At 52.7% G+C, this 24,083-nt stretch overlaps 2 protein-coding genes across 6 annotated transcripts in view; one reads left to right on the forward strand and one right to left on the reverse strand.

The window, feature by feature from the left end:
- Window positions 1–1,326: 1,326 nt before the first annotated feature.
- Window positions 1,327–19,140, reverse strand: LPIN3 (lipin 3). Its single transcript, XM_056507241.1, is given in 22 exon segments — window positions 1,327–2,578; window positions 2,580–2,648; window positions 2,759–2,862; window positions 2,952–3,063; window positions 3,342–3,494; window positions 4,393–4,479; window positions 4,644–4,792; window positions 5,033–5,162; window positions 5,356–5,460; window positions 5,607–5,668; window positions 6,847–6,939; window positions 7,029–7,098; window positions 7,278–7,371; window positions 7,454–7,617; window positions 7,739–7,838; window positions 8,424–8,853; window positions 9,014–9,134; window positions 9,572–9,676; window positions 9,900–10,120; window positions 10,852–10,947; window positions 11,277–11,477; window positions 19,092–19,140. Coding segments are annotated over 21 exon segments (2,721 nt in total). The 5' UTR covers window positions 11,469–11,477; window positions 19,092–19,140; the 3' UTR covers window positions 1,327–2,514.
- The window catches only part of ZHX3 (zinc fingers and homeoboxes 3), a 47,100-nt gene continuing 41,975 nt past the window's right edge, over window positions 18,959–24,083 (forward strand). For 3 of the 5 annotated variants that reach the window (XM_056507235.1, XM_056507240.1, XM_056507237.1), the window contains exon 1: window positions 18,959–19,100. The gene's annotated coding sequence lies outside the window, so the exon portion shown is untranslated. Of the gene's footprint in view, window positions 19,101–19,536; window positions 19,696–24,083 lie in introns of all 5 variants that reach the window. The other 2 variants (XM_056507236.1, XM_056507239.1) reach the window with 1 other exon arrangement.

Below are 24,083 nucleotides of genomic sequence, written 5' to 3' on the forward strand. Positions count from 1 at the left end.
GGCTTTCAGCTGTAGGAGATTGATTTGGGTTGTATCTAAGGAAAATGGTATTTTACATTGAGGGTGGTGAGGCACAGGCCCAGGCTGGACACAGAGGCTGTGGATGCCCCATCCCTGGGAACATCCAAGGGCAGGCTGGATGAGGCTCTGAGCAACCTGGTCTGGGGAGAGGTTGCTCAATGTTGGGACAAGATGAACTTTAGGGTCCTTTCCAAGCAAAATAATGAAAAGGTTCCCTCATTTAACAGTAGCCATTAGGCAAAGGAGAGCAGGTATGTGAGTCATGTATATGTAGTAGATAGTGTACCTCTCAATCTGGTAATAATTAATTGGCTCTACGTCACATCCTGCTAAAATGTGCAATGCTGAAGAGCAGGGTTCCACTGAGCTGGACATGGTTCAGTCTGGGTATCTCCCTGCTGCCTGGATGTTGCCATCCATTCCTGCAGGATGCTCAGTTTTTGTCCCAAGGAAGGTACAGTGCCATTCCATGGAGGTGGGCTGGAGCTCTGTGGGATATGGTGTGGGACAGGGACCCCACTCTGAGGTTTTGCTCCCTGTGCAGGCTGCCACAGACACTGAGCAGGAGATGGAGGTGAACATTAAGATTGATGTGGAGGAAAACACTGAAGCAGATGTAGACTATGGAGAGGAAGAGATGGAGGTGGAGCTGCAGCTGCAGGTGGATGTGGTGGAGGAGATGGATGTGGATGTGGATGTGGAGGAGATGGAGGAAGAGATGGAGGTGGAAATGGAGGATTATATTGAAGACATGGAAGTGGATGAGAGAGGTGAGCAGGAGGATATTGTTCTGGGATGGACGCCAACCCCAGGCAGGTGCTGGCCATGTCCTTCCCACAGGCAGAGTGGGTCCCCTGCTGCCAGGCTGGGGCTGGGCTGGTGACCCTGCTCAGGGACATGGTGCCTGGGGGTGGCCCTGGGTTCTGGTGGCACAAGCAGCACCCCCAGCCTGCCCTGTGCTTGCTCTGGGCCATGCTTTGGGTCCCACAGCCTGGGGGCAGCCCCCAGCCCCAGCTAGGACAGTGCTGGCAGCAGAGTCCTGCTGTGCCAGTGTGTGCCAGCCTGGGGGCACGAAACAGGCCTCTGTGCCTGACTGCAGTGACCCTGTCCTTGCTTTTCTTCCAGGACTGATGGAGATGCCAGGCAGGGATGCCACCCTTCTGGATATATGTTTTAGAGTTTGTTGTTACATTTTCATCTTTTAATAGGTTTTAGAGTTTGTTACTCTCTTCCATACATATGTTTCATACATTGTTATAAAGGTTTTGTAATGTAAATATATTTTATAGATTGTTGTTGTTTTAAAAGTTCTTACATTGAAAATACATTAGGTAGTTTATTTTTGTTGCTGCTCTTCTGTAAATAAACAATATTAATTTTTTACACTCCAGCTCTTATTTGCATTTGCTTTGGGCACAGGGAGCATTTGCAGGGTGGTGGGTTCCAGCTGTTCTGGGTGCCTGTGGCTGGAGGTCCCTGGGGCTGTTGGCAAGGCCACTCTGGGGCTACTTATGCACACAGGGGTCCCACTGACAGGTCACACCCTTCTTGCAGTATCTTTGGACACACGTGGTAAATGTAGAGGCAAATCCCTGCGGGCTCCTGCATGGTCCTGCAGAGCCTCATCCAGGGCTCTTCCCTGGGTGTCCCTGGTGCTACTGAGGCCATGCTGGACTGCAGGCACCCCCTGCTCCTGGCCACCCCAAGGGGCTGGAGCCAGCCCAGAGTGAGCCTCAGCACAGGGGCCTATGGCCTGCCCATTCAGCCCCATGTACATACAGGATAAGCCTGGTTTTGTTTTCTGTTTTAAATTAATTTCGCCACCTTAGCTAAATGTAGTAATTAGGAAAAAAATAGGAAAAAAGCCATTTTCTAGAAGCTGGTCCCATCACGCCAAGGACCCACTTGGTAGGATGGTTGAGGAGAATAAGCCAAATCATATTTTTGAAGGACTTGGAGCCTGGCTCCCACTTTTAATGCACAGGGCTAGAGCGGACAAGTGCAGCCTGGATTAAAAGCAATAATAAATAGTTTATTATTGCTTTTAGTTCAGAACACTCAAAATCCCAGCATCTTCCCTTGACCTTTACAAGTTGGTGGGCAGTTTCAGCTACCAAACTGCCAGTAGCTGGACTGTCTGGAACACTGGTTGTACCAGAGGTAGTAACAGCTAAATAATAAATACAACAGTGAACAACCACCACCACCTTTAAAAAAGAGCCAGGCTTTAGAGGAGCTACAACCACAGGAAGAGACCCAGCTTTCAGGAATTTCAGGAATACATAAATTTCTGTTGAGTTTAGCAACTGGAGTTTTTGTAGAGTCAGAGCTCTCTCTTACCCCCTTTGGTTCCCTGCTAAGGGGTGTCATGACCTCTATTACAAGTGCAAAATGCCCAAGCAGCAAACAGGAGGGATGAAGTGCACCCGGAGCATTTAATCCTGGCAAAGAACATGCAGGAGAGCTCTGGGTCAGATCTCCACAGGGATGGGGTTAGGGCAAGCCATCCAAGTCAGTATCAGGCAGTGGAGGTCTCCAGCAGGCAAAGGGGCTGTACCAGACTAGTGCTCCCCCTGTGTCCCACAGGAGGGAAGAAGACCTCCACCAGCTCTGACAGCCGCTCATACCTGTGGGGATAAGAAAGAAGTTACACTTAGGGTCATTGGGTGTTTGTTTGATGCTTCTCTGCATCAAAGCCAGCATCCCAAAGACCCTGAGGAATAAACACTTTGCTTACGTTGACTTTTGGTTCTTTGTGAGCTCCCGGATCAGCTCTCCCTTGGGGTTTACTGTGAATATGCGGCTCTCTGGCAGCCCCACTTGCTTGTAAGCATAGACATCCTGCCCAAGGAAGGCCAGCACAGCAATGAGAGCTGCAGGTAGGCACTGCCATCCCACTGAGCCCTCCCTGTACACCTGCACCCACTCACATTGGGCCTGTTCCCAAAGCCAGCATAGAAGGGACACTTTGTAGCAAACAGTTTTCGGATGTCTGACAAGCAGGTGACCTTGAACACCTCTGGCTTCTTCTCAATCACCTCCCTGCAGCACAAGAGACACAGTAGCATCAGCTGGCCAGGACTGTAGACACCAAACCTGTCTGGGGTTTGTGGAAGTGATTTGAAGGGGAAAAGGTTTTGTGCATGAGAAGCTTCAACATGAAGCTCCAGCAAGGTCAGGCAGCTCCCCTGATGCCTGCCACGAATGGCACTGTGCACCAAGGAGGGCAGAGCAGTTTAAGGCAGGGACATCCCTCAGGGTCAAGATGGGGAAGGGGATACTGTCCCCAGGGATACAGAGAGTGCAGGGAAAGACAGTACCTGTGGAAGGCAGACATGAGACTACTGGGGGAAAGCAGCATGGGGCCCATGGGGAGGCCAAAGCCTTGCTCATTGACCCATTTGAGGTAGCCTTTGGTGATGTGGGCCATGCCAATAGCCCTGGCCGAGCAGTAGAGGAACTTGTAGCCATTCCTAGAGAGAACACAGGGAGCCCTGCTGAGCTCCCTGGGCCTGGGCAAGGCGTTCTCCTGCTCCAAGGAGAAAGTGGAAGCGAAGTACCTGCCCTATGACCAAATCTTATTCCAGTAAGCAAAGTGGTTCCACAAAGAACATGAATCCCTTATGTGGAAACCCAAACTAAGCCAAATCCCCACACTGGGAATCCCTGCAGCACCCTCCATGCTCATCCCAGCAGCCACACACCCACTCACCCAGCTGCACAGCACCCATTGCTGCTCAGCACCCTCACACAGCACTTTGATCCCACAGCACTGCCTGTCAGCTGTGGAGGGCTGTAGCTAGCCCTTGAAATGCCCGGGCAGGGGACAGCAGGGCAGAGGTAGTACCGGGAGGCAGCCGAGGTGCCAGTCAAGTTCCTGCAATCCCCAGAGTGCATCCCTCCCATGTTCCTTCCCTGGACAGAACAAGCCATCCACGGGCCTACAGTGCCTCTTAGTGGCCACAGGGGCAATGGACCGAGCAGAGGCTCCGCAGGGATCACTGCTGGTGTCACCCTCGCAGGTGAGTCCCCTGGGCTGTGGGAAACGATCGCCCAGAGAGGTACCAGCCCACAGTGCTGGGGACCCCCGTGCCACCACTCTCAGGTGTGACCTTAGGTGGTCTTGTCTCCTCCACGGCTCGGCAAAGCCTCCACTGACAAACACTCCTTCCAGGGAAGGTAATGCCAGCATCTGCTCCCAGGGACCCTCTGCTTCCACCCCTCAACATGATGTAGGCAGAACAGCCAGCATCAGCCACCACTGACAGCAGATAGTGCAGCTGTCTGGGCCTTCAGCAGCGACTAAGAAGCCCTGACTCTGACACCATCAGCTTCCCACTTCCCCTTGGCCTCAGCTGATCCAATACCTACAGGTGGATTTTGTGGAAGAGTTTAACAATCCCACGGTGAGTCCAATCTTTACCCAGCTGTGGCAAGATCTGTCCAAGAGTATCTGATCTAAAAGGAAAGGAGGCTGGGTTAGTGCCATCCAACGTGGTGAGCATCCATCCCCACCCCAATGGGGTTTGTGCTCCCTTCTGCCTGCTTATGCAAGCCTTTGAAGGAGACTTTCCCTTAAGAGGGGAAAACATGGATTTTGGTGTGGGAGAAAGGCCTTTTACTTAGTGATGGTGCCATCGATGTCTGAGATCACCACTTTCTCGTTCCAGTTCCACAGGTAGATAGTGGCCTCACAGCGACACGTGCCCTGGTACTGGGTTGTCACACTGAATGCCACCTCATTTGGGCCATCCTGCAGATTCAACCTTCCCTGGGGCAGAGGGGCAGAAAAAGTGTTACACCAGCACCAATTCACACCAGTCCAAGGCTTGCCAGAGGCCAGACTGCCACCCAGCCAGGCCAGAGATCCCAAGATTTTACAGGGGGGCTAACAGGAAAAAATACTTGGATGTCCTACGAAAACATGAGGTCAGGAGTAGAGAAATCCCTGTTTAAGGGTTGTCTCACCCCTACACACATGGACAGTGAAGATGGAGGAATAAATACATACAATTTGTTCAGAGGAGAGCCGCAGGGATTTCTTATAGGCTGGAAGAAGTTTCTGAGCAGGGGCTTTCATTGTCAATATGTCTCCAGATTGCAGGAACGGACTGTCACTGGATGACTCCTTTTCCTCCTGCCTACACAAAGAAGGGAAAGGGTCAGCCAGAGTCTTAACAAAGCTTTTTACCCTCTTTTGTTAGGCAAACTTGGAAATAACTCATGATGTAGGAGAAAAGACCAGGAGCATCCAGATTCCTGAAGGTGACCTGGGAGGGAGACACTCACCTCTGCTGAGCAGGGTCAGGTTGCAGCATTCCCATATTGGCTTACCCTATCTTGCAGGTTGACAGATGTTTCTGAGAAGGGCCCCCCATTGCCAACATGTCCCCAGGGTGCTGGGGCTCATTGTCACTGGAAGACTCCTTTTCCTCCTGCCTACACAAAAAAGGGAAGGGGTCAGCTAGAGTCTTAAAAAAGCTTTCTACCCTCTTTTATTAGGCAAACTTAGGAATGATTATTACATAGGAGAAGAGTCCAGGAGTATCCAGGCTCTGAAGATGACCTGGGAGGGAGGCACTCACCTGTGCCAAACTCCTCTTCGCCACAGTGCTCCCATGCTGGCTTTCCCTGACCTCGGCTGCTGCTGTAGGCAGAGAGGGATGTGCTGGTTTTAGTTAATTTTCTTCACAGTGACTGGTATGGGGCTGTGTTCTGCATTTGGGCTCAACACAGTGTTGATAACTGTTCCGGGTTGGTGCTGTGTCTGCTCCTCTCCCTGCCCCCGTCTCTGTCTGCATGGAGCTGCCGCCGGTGCCGCTTCTCCCCCGCCTGGGGGTGTGGTGCCCCGGGGCTGGACTGCTTGGCTTGCCGGGCTGCCCGGGCTGCCGCTGCTGCTTGCTGCCCCGCTTGCTAGCTACCCCGGCTGCTGCTGCTGCTGCCCCACTGCTTTCTGACCCGGCTTGCTGTTGCCCCGGCTGCCGCTGCCCTGCTGTTGCTGCCCCGGCTGCTGCTTCCCGCCCCCCCCTCTCCCCTTCAGCTCGAAGATCTGTACCGACTTCGGACGGGACCTGAACATCAGAGACTGCCTTCGGAGCCTGTCAAAGAAGCTTTTTCGCCCTTCCCCAGCAGCGACTGTCTCTCACTTTGGTGAAAACGTTTTTTGTCATCTGGGATTGTACTTTCCTGGTGCTGGGAAGTGTTTTTCTTGTGTTTGTTAATAAATAGGTTTTTTCCACTTTTCCCCCCAAGTAAAATTCTTTCCGAGCCCAGTGGGGGAGGAATTGTGAGGGGGGCTTATTCTCTGGGGGGCTCCTTTGGAGGTTTCCCCCCAGTGTTGTCCTAAACTTGGACAATAACAGAGATGTTTCTGTTATTGCTGAGCAGTGCTTGCACAGAGCTAAGAACAAGAGTAGGGGCTGTTTTGCTTTTCTTCCAGTCGGAGCAGCAATACCAAAAGAGGTGTCACTGCAGTCCCTGCCTTCACAGGGACACTGCTGGTGGAAGCGAAAGCACAGCTTGGTGCTGTGGTGGGGCAGGGAGAACAGCAAGCATGTGGTGCTCAGGGACCTGTTAGGACAGGCACACAGCGGGAGGTCTCACCACTACAAGGCCCACATTACTGCATTACCAGGTGATGCTCTGCTGCTCAGGCATTAACAGACCAAAGGGTACAGGACCTTAAGAAGTCACCTTGTCAGGTCCTGGATATCCTCAAAGTCAACCTCAGGCCATCCCCAGGAACCTGCTCCCACCCCTGCCAGTCAGCAAAATGATGTCTGTCCCCTGGGGACATGGTTGTCATATCCACTGCTGCTAACATACCCCCTCTGTCAGGAATTCTCTCCTCCTCCAGGAGAACCAAAACCTTCTGTCTTTCTTGGGCGTCTTCTCCTTCACCAATTCGTCAATGATGCTCTGTGAACATGGCAGAACATGGGATGAGGTCAGTCCTCAACCCAGGCCCTGCTGAGAATCATAGCCAGTAAATGTGTTGTAGCACTGACCTCAGGAATATACCTCTGGAAAGCCTGCAGGGCCAGGACTATGGGACCAGCCACAGCCCAGTTGTAATACCTGGAAAAATCAAGAGGGATGTGCACATCACCATCCTGCAGCATGGCCAGGTCCCACAACTACTTCAGTACAATCATGCTCTGGGATGGAGTCACATTCCTACAGGAGGGTTTCCACAGGGACAAAGGGACCATACTGTCCATTGTGGGATGAAGCTGCAGGAAGAGCAGGCCACTCACTTCTTGTTGATCATTATCACCAGGTTTGGGTCATTGATGAGCCTTGGATTCTCAGCAAACTGCCGGTAGGAAACAATGTGTTCCATGAACTTCTCTGGTGGGACAGAGGCTGTGTCATGCCATTGGAGGATAGAAAGGATTTCAGGGCTGCAGATTCCCCCTCTCCTCCTACCTACCGTGAGAGATCTGCCTGTTGCCCCTGAGGCCCCCACACAGTGACAGGGCAACTGTGGGCATCGAGTCAGAGCCCATGGGGCTGTTGGCAGGCAAGGTGGATGGCAGCTGCATACACAGAGGGTTACTGCGGTCTGTCACAGGCCTTGAACTCTGCTCTGTGTCACTGCCAGCAAGGGAAGAAATGGTGGTGACATCAGAGAATAGCTTGAAACATACCTCCATACCTTTGTGCCAGGAGAATTGCTCAAAAATGTCTGAGTTTGGTCAGCTGGGGCAACTCATACCTCTTGGGGAAATAGAGAGCCACTGGCTTCTTGTCCAGCTCAGAGAAGTCTTCCAGGTAAATGGCACTGGGACCCAAGTGAAGACTTCTTTTGATGGATCCTCAATGCACAGACAGAAGAGAGAGAACTTAGCTGAATCACCTTTCCAATCACCCCAGCATCTATTCAGAAAGCCAACAGCATTTTCCTCAATCATATCCATGTACCATTCAAATTCCTAAAAACTGCTATAAGTCAACAGCCACAGAAGTGCCTCAAGACACCTGCACTAGCATGATCCTTAAATACACTGTGAAGGGGAGCACATAAATGCCTCTTTGTAATTTTCCCTGACTTGGCAAGTTCAGGATGAAGACACAAGTCAGGTCAGGTGCTGTCAGACACTTGAAATTAAGATGTGGCCTCTACTGCTGAGACAGCTTCTAAGAATGCAAAAGCAGAGATATCGAAGGATGAACTTCAAGGAACTTCTTGCCTTTCTGGGAGCTGGGTGGTCACTGAAAGGTGGCCACCTAAGGTATGCCTATTCAAAGCAAAGGAGCTGGTAGCACACAGAGAAGGCAAAGCAAACACATCACACCTGGAAGTCATGGAATTACACTGAAGGGACAACCCAGGTGCTCATCTGAGTCAGACACATCTGCAGGCTCAAACGCCACTTCAAGCAGCACAGTCACCCTCTCACCTTGCCTCCTCTGCCTCTCCAGCTGGGATGTGGGGCCTTCTGAGCCTCCCTGCCTTGGAGCAGTGGCTCCCTCAAAGGGCTCCACATCTGGCTGAGCCTCTGGCACAACAGTCACATCTCCCATCTGTTTCTCTTGTGGGACTGAGGAGGCCCCCAAAAATCTCTTTGCCCTGACAGCATGGAGGATGTCCTTCAGCCTGGAGATACTGTTTTCAGCCTGGGGTGCAAGTGTTGGCTCAGTTACAGGCACAGGCAAAGAAGGGGGTATGCCCTGAGGACCTGTTGGGCTTGAATCCCCTTCTGGAGGTTCAGAGGTGGCAACAAGAGGGGTTTCATCATCCTCTGGAACCAGTGTCACAGAGCTGGTGGTCGCTGCAGTATCAATGCTCTTTGTGGACTTGGCTGGTTTAACTTGTACCAATTTATTCACCTCAAAGAAAGCAGAAGAACAGGTTTGAGGATGGGGAGTTGCCCAAAGCATCACACAGAAGAGGACAACTTCCCTAAGGCTGCCTTGTCACAGCCTCCTCTGCTTTCTGCAGGTCTTTTGAGCACCCATTCCCAGCAAAAGAGCAAGAGCAGGGACTCACCTGAGGGAGCATTCCCCAGGTCCACTTCAAGAGGGATTCAGCCCCTAGAGGAAAACTTTCCTGTCGTTTGATCTCCAGTTCAGAATCACTTTTGGGGGAAGATTGATGGCTCAGCATGAAGCTGCAAGAAGAGGAGGTGATGTGGGGCCGCACCTACACTATAGCCCCATGCTTTCCTATCAATGCAAGGACATTTAGAGCCAAGAACCCTGTAACGCTGGTTTCTCATGAAGTCACTTGTACCCTAAAAGACTGTCACTACCAAAGGACCAAGACCTATGGAACCTGAAACCCAAGGAAACAAAGTGCTATGCCAGCAGTTGCCCAGAGCAGCTCATCAACAGACAGCCCTGTGCACAGAGGCTTCTCACACCTGTGACCATGGCCACAAGTGTCCCTTGTGGTCTCTGAGCTTTTCTCCAGCCACATCATATCAGGCTAGGAAAACTCTCCTCTCCTGACACCTCCAAGTCACTTTTCTATACCTCCTTCCCTGCCATGGGGCATGTGCCCTGCTCTCACCAGAGTTGAGCAGGACGCCTTGGCTCTGCCCATTACCTGTCCCCTTTGAGCAGCTCCCCATCAGAGTACGGGCGTATCTCTTGGGGCTGCAACGACCCAGTTTCTTCAAGGGGATCAGCAAAGGATGAACATGCTGCGTCACTGTGAAGAAGGAAAGAGAGGGAGCTCATGCTACTCTCAAGCAGCATCCTCCTCTCCAGAAAGCTGGTAATACCCAGCTTCACCATTCCCCTGGCTTTCTACTCCAGAAGAGACTGGGCTCCAGCTTGCAAACACTTCCCCCTGTTTCAGTGCTGCTGGGTATCACCAAATGAACTCACAGGCTTGACCTACTGCACCACCCTGCTCAGATCAAGCAGCTCACCTTGGGGCTGGCAGCTTGTGTGGCTCCTTTATGGTCACCTCACTTTTGGTCTCATCACAGCTGTCAGAATCCGAGTCCAACACCTCACTCTTCCTGGGCCTTCTCTTGCGCCGCCTCCTCTTGTGTAGGACCACGCCGGCACTGGTGGAAGGTTGAACAGCATCCTTTGGGCTCTGCTCCTCGCAGATGGGGGGTGTGCGGAGGAAGAACGGGATGCTGCCCTGGAACAGGGATGGGGAAGAATCCATCAGCCTCCTCCAGCACACTCCTTTTCAGTCTGGCAGCTCCTTGCTCTCTATGGAGCATACTATGGAACAGCATAACCAATACCATTGAGCCCTCAGCTCAGATGTGGTTTTGTGGCCTGGCCTAAAAGGAAAGCATCTGTACCAACAACATGTGACTAAAAGAACATTAGGGAAATCCAGCCACAAGCTAAAGACATCTTTAACACTGGCAAGGAGAGACAGGCAGGAGATGGCACCACAAGACCAGAATTACCAAGGCTGCAAATGGGATTTGACTCCAGAGACCTTTCCTACTTCCAAACCCAGCCCAAGCCAGCAGTGACCACAAGCATGCCTGAGAGAAGAGCTGCCAGGGTTCCTGGAAGCCACAACTAGTCTCATTCCACTTTCCACTGGAGCAGGGAGCCTGCCACAGCATCTGTCTCATTGTCATCTCTGTCACAAGATCCACCTGTCTGGCCAGCAGCCGTGCCCATTGATGGAGACCAGTCTAGGATGCAGATATTTGGTCTAATACTCCCTCAGAGTGCTCCACCACACGGGTTGCAAGGTCCTTTGAGCAGCAACCTTTTACAGAAAACATGAGATGGGACAGTGGAGTCACTCTGGGGAAGAGCAGCATTCCGAACCTGGTCATTCCACCTCAACCCTGCGCTTCCAGGTAGTCACCGGAACACAGACAGCAGCACCTCCTCAAAACCAACCTCATGTTCCTCTGACTCCTCGACAAAGAAGGCCTCTCCATTGTCTCCCAGCTTCATGTGCAGATCCACAGGCTCTCCGTTGATTTCAATGTCAACCTAGCAAGGGGCAGAAGCAGTGTCCATCGGAACCCCTCATCCATTGGAGCACAGCACTTCCAGATGGAGGGGATGGGTTGAAGCTGCTCACAGGCTTGACAGCCACACAGCATTTGAGGCAAGGGACCTCTTCCAATTTTCCTAGGGAGCACATTCCTCCCTGGAAATGGTGGGATCCATTTGGAGGCATTCCCTCAAAAGCTTAGCACCCCTTTCAGTTGGCTTCCATTCCCCTCAAAAAGAGTCTTTCCATAACCTGTGGGTTACAGAAGATCCCGGGTCTGGAGACTCTGGAAAGGAAGCATAGCCCTGGGGCAGGCACCACTTACCACCTTCTCCTTGGAGTGCAGCACTCCCAGCTTCCCAAAGCGCACGTGGAACGGGGAGCACTTGAAGGAGTTGTCGGGCTGCCTCACCACGACCACATCGATGCAGCCTGACAGGGTGGCAGGGTTCAAATCCTGGTACAGCCCCTTCACTGTGACAAGGACACTCTCAGCCAGCTGCCCCACAAAGTTCATGGTTTGAGACTGCAAATGAGAGACAGGGATAGACCCAGATAGGGGAACAGAACTCTAGCAACTAAAGGAAATGTGAGTTTACTTTAGCAGAGTCATATCATGGCTGCAATACAGCCCCTTCAGGGGACAGGTAAGCCTGAGGCAAACACCTGAAGGCCTTAATCAAGAGCAGCCATGGCCTCTGGGATCAAGATCAGCCATGGCCTCAGAAAAGAGGACAGAAGCCAGAGCATGAGTTATTGCATCCAGCTTGGAGGATTGATGGCCTTGCCATTAGGATACAGCATCATATTTGCTCTTTGAGAGGGCAAATACAACCTCACAGCAACACTGCATAGTCAAGCTGTCAACACCCCATTCAAACAAGAGTTGGGCTTGCAGGACACCTCCTGTCCTGCAGTGTCTTTAGAAATTCCCAAACAACTCACAGCAGAGAGGTGGGAAGTCTGAGCTGCTCCATACACCAACTTTGAATAAAGTCCAAACCTAACATTTCCCTCTTAGAGGGAAAGGCATTGCAGAATTGGCCAGCCATAGCTCCTGTACAAGCCAGAACTCTTGTGCTGGGCAGCACAGCCAGGTGATGGTGTGGTGTCCCTAGGGACTCTCAGCACAGCCCCCAGTGCACACTCAACCCAAAGGACAGCTGGGGGGAATTGGTTCCTTACCCAAAGGGATGATGACAAGCATGTGCCATGGGACAAGGCCTCTGCCCCAGCAGGAACTTGGCCTCTCCGATCCATTTTGCATGATCTCAGCCCTGTCCCATTCTCAGACATCCCTCCTGGAAGGCACTCCGAGTGGGCAGACGTGGTTCCTGCTCCATGCCCTGTCCCCCACCTCTCCCTGGCAGCCAGCAGTAAGCCCAAATCCCAGATCCTCTCTGGAAGATGATAGCAGGGAAGTGCTAGCCAGCTCCTGAAGCTTCGGTGGCTCATCAGCTCTGCTGTGAGTGGGGCCCAGATCACGGGGCCTCTCACCAACCTGCTGAGCCCAGCTTTCCCAGGCACTGCTCCCAGGGTGGGCAGCCCTCCAGCTGCCTTCCCTGCTGTGCTGCAGCAAATGGGAGACTGCTGCTCTCTGCACATAGGGGCAATTTGGGAGATGAGGAATGATCAGACTGACCCTGATGCTCCCTGGGCAGCATTGATGAGCTTCCAGTTGAGATATACACTGACACAGACCTGAAAAGTGCATAGGGAAAGTCCTGGGAAGAGAAATCCCATAAGATTTGGGGTGGGGGCTTGGAAATTATCCCTAGATATGATGCATGGAGTACCACCTTCATGGTGAATGCAGGGTGCAAGAGTTCAACATAACACTGCAAAACAAGTGCCAGGGCCACATCCCCTTTGCAGAGCCACTGTCCCCTCTTGCGTCCATGGGCAGCTGCCCCCTCCCCAGGCATCTCGTTGCTGGGCACTGCATGGCTGTGGTACAGTTTTCAGCTCACTGAATTCAATTCCCTGTGGGCCTCACCTGGGATGGCTGGAGGAAGGCAGGGAATGGAGAGAAAGAGGCTTCACCCTGCAGGCCTCGGCCCCACCATGGATGGAGCAGGCCCGTTAGGGAGGTGAAAGGGTAGTTATAGTCTGGAGAGAGATTAATAGGCTGACAGAGCAGGAGAAGTGGCCTTCATGTCACATTCAATAAATAAACCCTCTAGAGGGATGGGGCATCTCCAGCCCCTAGCCCTCAAACCAGCCACGATCACAGCCTGCAGCCTGCAGGTCCTGTGCAGGATGAAGGGGACAGTGCTCCCCTACCAACAGCTCACATCAACCTCCAGACCCAAAGAACTGACCAAAATAAACCAGGTGCTTTGCTGACACTGCTCTGCTTTGCTCCTGAGCCGCCCTGCCCACACCCATATCCGTGCTCCCATCCATCGCACGCTGCAAATCAACCTTCCCCATTACCTGGGCAGCTGCTGAGCCTCAGCACTTCCTCCTTTGGGGCAAAGCTAAACCCCAGGGGCTGCTCAGTGCCGGTAGCAGCACTGACCCTCAGCTCCTCCTCTCCCTGCTGCTTCCTTCCTTCCTCTGCCCCAGTGGAGGGGCGAGGGCAGGGCCCGTCTCCAGGCCCAGCACCGTGCCTGCCACCCGGCCGCTGAGGGCAGGCCCAGGGCTGGCACTGGCCCCTGCGGCCCGTCCAACACCCCTCTGCTCCAGCAGCCTGGCCACGGCTGCCCTGTGCCCGCGGAGAGCCCTCCTTCCCCAGCCCACCACAGCAAGGATGCTGTGGAGTCTCATTAAGACACAAAGGGTGGCCAAAGCCCAGGGGCTTCTCTGCCCTGCATCATTGCCATGGGGGCGGGAAAAGAGGGCACGGTGAAAGGAAAACACAGAAAAGCAGACACTTTAAGAAAATTGGTACTGTCCACATCTCAGGGAGCCTGTGAGCAGTAGGGAAGTGATGTGAGAATAGCTGGGTGGACTCAGGTGAGCAACTAAGGTGGTGGCGAATTTTTGTGGCCCCTAAAAAGTGCATTCACTCCCACCATACCATTCTCTAACTCCAGGGCAGGGATGTGGCTGGTATAGGCTCTGTTCTGTATTTACCTGACTTCTGTTGGGGATTCCCCAGCAACCTCTCTGGGCTGCTGGGTTTTGGAGTGATGGGGATTGAGTATGGCATTTTAGGGATGGAGGCTCTCCAACACATCACTCATGGAGCTGGCATTGTGCTGTGAGGGCAGGGAAGTGCCAAAGCTGCTTAGGACATCTTTAGTCCCTTAGAAGAAGGTCCCAGCTGATGGGCTGATCTGCAGAAATGCCACAGCTCATTCCCAGGCAAGCCCTGTTAGCACCCAGTGCCTCACTTTCCCCAGCTATGCCGATGGCAATTGCAGGCACAGGACCCCCCTGTGCCTGTCCAGTGCCAAGCATGGCCTGGGCACAAGATCCCAGTCCCAACATGGGAACATTCCTGAAGACTGTGACAAATCTGCTGACGAATGAAGATTATTTTCCAGGATCTTAGCCTTCTGAGAGCTCTGCCCCTTGGTGAAATTGGACTGAAAGCAGCTATTGTGGGTGGCCCAGCATGGCTGCGGTCCCTGAGGAGGGTGGGCTGGCACTGCAGGGTGGGTGGCTGCCACCAAACCCCACAGCACATGGCCAGGTCACTGAGTATTTCTGCCCAGCAGAGGAGGAATCTGCTGGAACTTCCATCAAGACACCTTGGGTGTGACACTTCAGGTGATGTCCTTAGACTGGTGCTCGCTGATGCCACTGGAGTGGGTGTCACCCAGGGCAGGGGGTTACATCCTGCAAGCCCTGGGGATGTAACACAAACCCCTGGGCTGGAACACAAAGCAAGGACAGATCTGGGCTGCAGATGCCTGGTAACTGGTAGAAAATGCTGCAGAGGACATTCAACAAAGGACATTTGGGCACAGGATGCCATTTCTTCCTCAGCCAGCTGAGTGCATCCGCAGATGAACATGGAGAAGGGACAAAATGCCAGCAGGAGCAGCTCAGCCTTGCTGTGGCTCCAAGCCCCCACCCTCTGGACACAGGGATGAGCTCCTGGCTTGGGCACCCTACAGAAGTACAGACTTATCTCCAAGGCTCCTTGCCCAGCTGGTTTTCCCCACCAATCCACCCCCCTGGTTCCTGACACACCAAGCTTTCCTTGTGCCCCCGTGCCCCTGCAGCAGATCCTCAGCTGTGCCATGGCTGTTCTGAGTGATGACTATTCCTCTCTGCATCCTTCCCTGCAATCCAGACTTAAACTTACCTCTTCTTTCCTTCTTACTCCCTCAAACAGCTTAGAGCACTTTTAATTGCTGTGGTGATTTCTTGAAAAGCCGTAAAATCATCCTTGGTCCCTGCCAGCTGCTTTTCATACTCCCTCTTACTCCCCTTTCCTCTTTTTTGAAAGGTGAGCCTTGCAGATCCATCCCTCCCTGTACTTGTAACCCTGCACCCCCCAATTTCTCTGCAAATCTTATGCATCCTCCCCCAGGAGCTGCTCCAGCAGGGAGAGGTTTCTTCCCCCTTTTGATAACTCCACAACCCACAGATGTTTGCAATGAGCCTTTGCGTAACGAGACAGATTTTTTTATTAGTCAACTGAGATGCAATATTTTCAGCTCCTTGCATTCCAAAAAGCTCATAGACACATTCAACTTCGCAGTTTTTGTCTTGCATCCCAGCACTCCCCATCCTTCCCAGATGGCAGCCTTCATCCCTAACAGGACACTTCTGCCTTGTGGGCTCCCCATACCTCCACTGACTGTTGTGCTGAAAGGCCTACATGCTGAGATCCTGAGCTTCTCTAGAAAAACTCCATCCATCCATCCATCCATCCATCCATCCATCCATCCATCCATCCATCCATTCATCCATCCATCCATCCAGCAGTTGGGAGCACCCACAAACTGCCCAGGAGCCTCCTAAATTTTCCTCTCTCTCAAAAAACAAGTTATGTCTTCAGTCACAGGATGGGAGAGTGGACAAGCTGTGTCAAAAAGATGGGCTTCTTCTTTCCCCCATGACAGGTGCTGCGCCCCAGCCAGGCCACAGCCAGCTGCCTCCAAGGTGAGAATTCATGATGGGTTTTCCTCCTCCCTTCACCAATACATTATTTCTCTGAGATTTTCCCAGCTGTTCAATGTAATATTTGAGCTGCCTGGGATGCATCTCCTTGGACCCTGCTTTGCTCCATGCCTCTTCATGGGCCTGAAATGCCTGCAGAAAATCCAGCAGTGAGGCAGACTCAAGGAGCTGGCCAACCTACCTTCATGCTGGCTGAGACCTGGCACAGCTCAGCTCCCCAGAGATGCTACAGAGGACAGGAGGGGAAGAAAATTGCCTAAAAAGGGTTCTTACTTTGCTTTTCAGGCAAGCAAAGCTGGGGCTGGGACAGGAGAAATCCCTCCAGCTATAGGGCTCAGCCAGTAGCTGGGGACACCAGTACTTTTTGATGGCTGGAAGCCCACACTACAAACCCTGCAGTATCTGGATCCTCTTTTCACCCTAGAGCCAGGAAGCTGTGTTCTACTTTCCCACATTGTAAGGATGCTCCAGAACCTCACTGTTCTGTGGCACAGTCCTCTGATGATCACTAGCCTGGCTCCTTTCTCCCTGGGTTTGCTCTGTCTTCACCAGTGTCCCCTTTACATGGGAGTTTCCTGAGATGCTGGCAAAACCCAGCCAGGAAGGCTGAGGTGTGGCTGTAGGGATGTAAGGATGCCTTTTCCTGAATGCTGTGCACTGAGCAGGATTCTGCAGGCACCACATGTCTGGTGAGGGATGGCCAGAGTTGTCGGGCTGGTGAAAGCAGTCAATCAACCTATAAGGACCGAGGTCCTTGTGCTGGGCAGCTCCCTGGAGCAGCTGCTTGCTGCTGGCAGAGCTGTCATCCCTGACTGACATTCCTCTGCTGTGACCCTCCAGGGAATCCCTGGCAGACTTTAGGATGTGAAAAGCCTTTCTCATTATCATGGCCCCTTCTCCCAGCACGGAGAGTCAGCATTTTAAGAGGAGGGGGAGCTTCAGGAAGGTTGGCAGAGCTTCCTGACCCTCAGCTGACTGGGCTGGGGCTCCCATTTCCTTTCCTGCATCAACAAAGAGCTCCAGAGGCTTGTGAAAGGAGTGATTCAGCAAAACAGGATGAGAGGAGAGGCAGAAACATCAAGTCAGCACAGCTGGATGGGGTCAAATTCCTGTCCCGTGAAAGCCACTGGGAGTGAGGCTCAGGTGTTCTACTCCCTCAGGCATAGGGACAACTGAAAGGCCAGCAGTTCTGCATAACAGCCCTGGAGTCAGGAATACGACAGGAAAACTGTGTTGTTGGTTTTGCTTTTTCTTTCCCATTCCCAGAAAGATCAAGTCAGACTGTCCTGGCATGCGATGGAGTGGGTGGGAAAGCCATTTTGCCTGAAGAGGAGGAAATGCCATCCTCAGTCCCCAATCACAAGCATTGAAAAAGCTGAATTACAGCCACAGGACTGGTTGAAACCATCCGTTCTAGTTTAAAAAAATACTCTGATGATTTGGCCCCTAGTTTCTGACCTGTTGGAAGTTCACATTTCTTCTGTAAACACAAAGGGTTCAAGCTTACTTAAAAAAAACCCAGAAAGCTGCAATTTCCACGCATTTCCAAGAGCTAGGGCTTGCAGAGAAATCCAGCAATACCCTCAAACCAGGAGAGCTGAGACCCCTGAGCAAAACATGGTCCTGAAAAATGAAGTCTCTGAACTGAGTGCTCTCAGTTTTTGTGTCTCACCTCCTGACAACCCAGCCAGGACATGCACTCTAAAGCCAATAGTTTTAGATAAGTGAAATACTTACATCAATGTGAGCAGAGTCTGACCATCAGCTCTGAATCCAGGAAAATGCGCATATTTAGGGAGCTGGAAGATCTTTTATCTTTTGTCCAAAGCTGATGTCTGATTTCAAGACAAGATCTTTCTAAGACACACTTTATTTAAAGGAAATAGTTGGTGCTCTGTTTGATTCCTGACCGGCTCACAGCAGGCTGGGAACAACACTGCCAAAGCTTGGGGGTGCAGCAGTCTGGGCACCAGTCCGGGAGACAGCAGCTCTGGGGTGCAGCCCCCAAGTGCAGCTCACCCCGTGGCTGGACCCCTGAGCCCCGCGCCCGCAGCAGCCCCCTCCTCACCGGATGGGACAGTCCCAGCTGCCCGGGGACAGCGGCTGGGAAAGGGAAGGGGCTGGGGGCTTCCAGTCACCCAACCATCGGTGCCGGTCCACAGCGCTGGACATCGTGCAGTGCCCCGAGCCGCCCGCGGCTCTTGGCAAAGCCGATGCAGATCGGGGGCCACCTAACTTATCGCCCTTCTCCGGTTCCACCGGAGCCCGGCGTCGCCGGCCGGTTCGCCTCCGTGCGGGTAGCGGCAGAGGCGTCGGGCACAGCAGGGACAGCGGGGACCGGTGTACACCGCTCCGTGCCAACCTCGGGGTGGCCGCATGCTCCTCATCACCCTCCCCGTGCTCGGGGCTGCTCCCCGGGACGCGAACCCCACGGGCGCTCGGGGGGCTGCTAGAGTACTCGGGGCAAAGCCCCGGGGCAGGCGCCCGCCGCCCTCCCGGGTGCCCGGTCCCAGTCCCAGATCACAATCCCTGTCCCAGTCCCAGTCCCCGTTCCAGTTCCAGTCCGGGTCCCAGTCCTGGTCACGGTCCGAGGTCCCAGTCCCGGTCCCGGTCCGAGATCCCAGTCCCAGTCCCGGTTCCAGTCCCAGTCCCAGTCCCAGATCCGGTCCCAGTCCCCGTTCCAGTCCGGGTCCCAGTCCCCAGTCCAAGATGCCAGTCTCAGTCCCAGATCCCAGTCCCAGCCCCAGTCTCATATCCTGGTCCCAGTCCCAGATCCCGGTCCCAGCCCCAGATCCCACTCCCGGTCCCGCTCCCGGGACAACCCCGACCCACCCGGTGTCCCCGCGCGCACGCGCGCTCCGGCGGGCCGCGGTGACGTCATGGCCCCCCCTCCGCGCTGGAGCCCGGCTGATGCCGGTGTGTGTCGCGCCCGCCCGCCCCGCGCTCCCCCCGCCCATGCCTGGGCTCGGCGGCGCCCGCCCGCCCCGCCGCGCCGCCCGCCCCGCGCTCGGGGCCGGGGCCTCCGCCGGACCGCACCGAGCCCCGCCGAGCCGCCACCGACCTGCCGCAGGTGAGTGCCCAGCGCCCGGCGCGGCGGGGAGGATCCCGCACCCCGCGCTTCGCTGCCTCTCGCAGCTGCAGCCCCCGGTAGCGCAGAGCCGCGGCAGGTGCGGGGCAGCGCCCGGGGCGCTCGCACGGCCCCTGTCGCCGTGCTGGGCGCCCACCCGAGCAGCGGGACACCGCGGCCCCGCCACCCCGGTGTGCCCAGCCCTGCTCAGCCCAGCCCAGCCCTACCCTGCGCTCGCCAGCGATTTACACGGACATAAATCCAGTTAAAAACCGGGTCCTGCCGCTCTACGAGCTTCGCCTGAGCACCCGGCTGCAGGCAGCGGCTCGGGACCCCTCTCGCCCGGGGTGCTCTGGGTTGTTTTTCTTTTAGTCTGGGTTTTTAGAGGAAGAAAAGTGCTTTTTTTCTGCCCCTCACTGGTTGCTCGCTCCATGGGCAGCACGGCAGCACACCCCTCTCGTGTCGCAGCTGGGGGCTTGGAGGGTCGGTCACAGCGGGGATTTTTGGAGCTCTTGGTGTTGCGGCAGTGCCATGTTTAAAGTGCCAGTGCTTGGGACAAACCGGGATGTGAGCAGACGGCATCTCCCCGTTCTCACAGGTAGGAAAACTGAGTGGCTGCTGAGTGAGGAGCCCGAGGCCGCACAGGAAACCTGCGGCGGAGCTCGGACTAAACCCCAGATTTCCCGTTCGGCGCTTTTCGTGCCTGGCTGGGATAGTGGTTTAACCTCACACTGCCGGGCTAAAGTCCTGCCGGGGCTGTGCCAGCTCCCGGCCAGAGTTCCTGCGGTGCAGCCGGGCGAGTGGCTAGGTGCCAGCAGACCGAGGCCTCTCCGCTGCGAGAGGGGGATTTGGAGAGCAGGGATGTCCCTGTGCTTGGGATGTGTGTCCGAGGTGCAGGCTGGGTGTGTGCTGCTCGGATGTCACATTGGCTTGACAAGCTGGCCTGTGTGAGAAGCGGCCCCGTCCTGCTGCTCGGGGCACACTGTGTGCACCCTCCAATCTCAGACAATATGGGTTTTCAAAGAGTTTTCTGCCATTCTGATTATGTGATGGGAAACTTTTGGGGGAGAGGTTGGTGATGAGACTTGTCAGGCCATGTGATATACCTTGAAAAGCTTGTATACAAGCCTTTCTTGATCTGATTTTTCCTATTTCTGCCCACTAAAGGCATGAACTCTGCCCAGCCATGGGCTTTCTCTCTGCCCAGTGCTGTTGGGTGTCTCCAGTTAAACAGGGAGGGTTTCCCTGCTTTTCTGCCTGACCACCTACTCTGGCCGCAGTCTCCAAACAAGGATCCCAGTGTCCTTAGGAACACTTCTCCATGGATAGGAGGCCAGAAGTGTACTTCATTATCTTGAACAGCTTATTCTAAACTAATCTCTCTTTAAGAGACGAGGAGGAAGGGAAACACACCCAGATGCTCAGATGCATTTTATTTACCATTAAAGAAAACAGCAATTTAATGATAATTTCTATTAACTAGGTTGGGTCTGTGACCTTGATGTATTTTAGAACGTAGCTGCGAAGAGGGAGCAGACTGTTCCCGTCTGTTTATTGTTTCCTCTTAGTGCATCCCAGTAACTCACATCACACAGATGCCCACACAGTTCACAGTCCTGAACCACCTTTGGAGGAGGGAAAGAGGAGGCTGTTGGATCTATTTGCTTCAGATACAGCCTAATCTGTAGCTGGTGTTAATTATATTATAGATGGGTTGGGGTTTAGCATAGGTTTTTCTGACAGGGCTCAGCCTCCGCAATTCTTGCTACTGTAGAAAAGCTGTAGTAACTTGAAGCCCTGAAGTCGCTTGTGGGAGCACATCCCTATCAATAAATTCCTTGTTGTAAAGCCAAGTGAAAACAGCCCCATGGGGACTGCTGGCTTTCACTGGGGAGGTGCAGGGGTGGATGCAGGTGGTGCTGGCAGCCTGGAGCAGGTGAGCCAGGCTGGTAGTGAGAGCCATCTGGGTTGTCAGTGTGGGGAGATTTAAACAGCACCATGACTCCAGTTCTCGTTGAGATAAATATGTTTCCTTGCTCTGCAGGGTTTTCCTTCTTTTTAGACCTCCTGCTCCTCCTCTCCGAAAACGCTGTCCCCTTGTGTATACGAGCTTTTCCCTCTGCTTTGGTTACTATGGTGTTACTATGTAAAAACAGCTCCTCTTACAGCTCCTGGAATTATCCAATTTGGGTTTGCAGTCCAGCCCTGGGACACTGACCTGTGTCCATCCCTTGTGCAGCTTTTCTCTGTCTGTGTGATGGGACAGGTCTGAGGCTGAGTTGTCTGCAGGGCACAGCTGTGTCTTGGTCCCACAGGACTGGCACCAGGATCCCACTGCTTTGTGTGAGGCTGTCACACATGGGCATCTCTTGCTATTCCTGAATGTGGGATAGTGTCTGGGCTGTGAAGAGCTCTCCAAGACCTTTTCACATTCATCCCTTCCAGGGACTGGGCTGATAGCAGACAGGGCATCAGCTCCCCCTAAAAACTGTTGGGAATGGGGACAGATGACTGGGAGTCTGTAGAAATCTGTGCAAACAACAGGCAGAAGGTAGGAGCAATCTCACCCCATCCTGCTCAGCCCCCCAGTTTGTGCAAGTTAGGCCCCAAGGGCTGGCTTGTTGCTGCCCACTTTGCTGCAGTGGGTCTCTTGCTTCCCATCATCTGATATTATTATTCCTTTCTGTCTTTTCCACCTGATTTGCATGTAAAATGCACTAGGGAGTCTCATCCCATGGAGAGGTCCTTGGTTTGCTCACAGCTAGTGTAAATTATTGTTGCCCTAATTCTTGCAGGGGGCTAGGGTCACCCTGGAATAGAAGGATTTTGTTGGGAGAGCAGAAGCCCAGAGCCAGGTCCAGGTTCCCCCCACCTTGCTCATCCTGAGGGTGATTTGCCCCATGCAGACACAGAGTCATGAGTGATGAGCAGGGTGATTTCTCCTTGCATTAACTATATCTTTTTTATATCTATTTTTATTTATCTCTTTGCATTAACTATATAGGAGATCTGGAGGATTATGTTAGTAACTCAAACACCTGCTCCAGGTGGAATGAGTCTAGTCCTGCTACAGAGGCTATTTTGGAGAAGATTCTGCTTGCTGGTGCCTGATGGTCTTTGTGCTGAAGGTCAGCAGCCTCTCTCCCTCTGGCAGCTGTGATGGCCCTTCTGCTTTGTTAAGGAGAAGCGGCTGATGCTTCTAATTACAAAGGAAAAAGTATTGTACTTCTCCCCTCCTTTGTTTGTTTGTTTGCTTTCTCTCTCTCTCTCTTTTTTTTTTTTTTTTTTTGGTTTTTTTTTTTTTTTTTTTTTTTTGGTTTTTTTGTTTTTTCTTTTCTTTTCTTTTCTTTTCCTCTTGACAAATGTTCTAAATAACAATGCTTAAAATGCAAATGGAGCGAGCAGGCCTGATTGGGGCAGACTGTGGTGGAGCTCAGGGGCTGGTGATGACACACGGCACAACAGCAGAGCCCAGGGCTGGGTTGTCACCAGAGCAGTCACAGCCATAGCAGCCGTGGCTCATCTCCAGGTGGAGGACACTCTCATGGGCTTCAAAGGCTTTGTGGTTTCTCTTCCCCCTCCTCATTAAGAGGGACACTGAGAGGGTGCCCTCTCCTTGTTCTACAGGCACAATAAGGGGACATGTAACTGGACCCTCTTTTATCTGTGTGTTCTTCACTCCTTATTCCTGCTTTTTTTAAATTAGAAATAGAAAAATTGGAGACTGAGCCTTCTAAACTGCGTGTCCAGTTGCAGTCATGGCATCTATAAGGTTCCTTCTACTGCAGGCAAGTGCTGCTCTTGCTGTTCCAGCCAGGTCCCTCATGTGTTTTAGCACTTGCTTGGGGAAAAAAAATGAAATAAAATAACATGGTGTAGAGGTTGCAAAACTTTCCATTATAGCTCCACCCAAACACTCCTGCCCAGTAATGCTCAGAAAATTCTGGGTGATGGGACTTCCCTGCCTGCTTTGCTGCTGGGCTGCTTGGGGGGAAGGGGAACAGCTTTTGGTTTTGTTTTGTTTGTTTGTTTTTTCTTTTCTTTTAATACAGAGATGCTTGAGAGCCATGTCAGGAATAGGGTGGGGAGTGAGCTCTGGCTCCTCAATAAAGAGCCTGGGTGGCACAGATTTAAAGTGTGAGCACTCAAAAATTCACAGAGCAACAGGCAGATGGATCAGTAGAGAGAGGCTTCTGGGGAGGCAAGGTGGTTCTTTGCTATTTGTGTCAGTGTATAACTCTTCTTCTCCTGAAGAAGTGTCTTGATGTTGTTTTCAGGCTGGTTTTGTCCTACAGTGTAAAGACATAAGTTTGCTCCTCTGGGAAGGATAAGAAGGGAGTTAGTTGCTCCTGGAGCATGGCTTGGTGTGCAGAATGCTTGCAAATGCTCTGCTCTCATGCCTTAGTAAATAAAGAGGTTTTCATAGGACTTAAAAAAACTTCTCATTTTGAAATAGGTCAAGCAAATATTTATTTTTCTAAGGTGTCATGCCAGTGTTGCACAAACACTTGAATAGGTAGTCATTTTATTTTTCATTGCTTTGTTTCTTCCTAAACACATTCAGTTCATTTTTTCCAGTGGTGTAGGGACACACAATAATTGTATGCAATCAGTCCTGTCCCTCTCTCCATCTGGAAGTCTGTGCATCTTCTGTGGGCTTCTGCTCTACAATTGCAGTGCTGTGAATATGAAGGTGGGACACTTTTTTCTTTACATCCAGGTGCTTCTCAGCTGTGGGGATATTTTTTGCTCTCCAAAAGAGTTTCAGGTCAGTGGTGGGCCAGCCGCTGCAATGAATTTAAAAACAAAACTCCCAGAATACAGCAAAGCTCAACAAAATGGCCATATTGGTGTCTTGCTTTCCTGTCTAAAGCCTCAGCTGTGGTATTGCTGGTGTCCTTTTGGAAAGTAAATCCAATGCTTGGCTTATCCCACAGATGGAGAGTACAGTTACTGCCAAAAGCTTGTGCCTTGCTGTCTGGTGGA

The sequence above is a fragment of the Oenanthe melanoleuca genome, chromosome 20, assembly GCF_029582105.1.
Source record: "Oenanthe melanoleuca isolate GR-GAL-2019-014 chromosome 20, OMel1.0, whole genome shotgun sequence".
Taxonomy (NCBI): Eukaryota; Metazoa; Chordata; class Aves; order Passeriformes; family Muscicapidae; genus Oenanthe; species Oenanthe melanoleuca.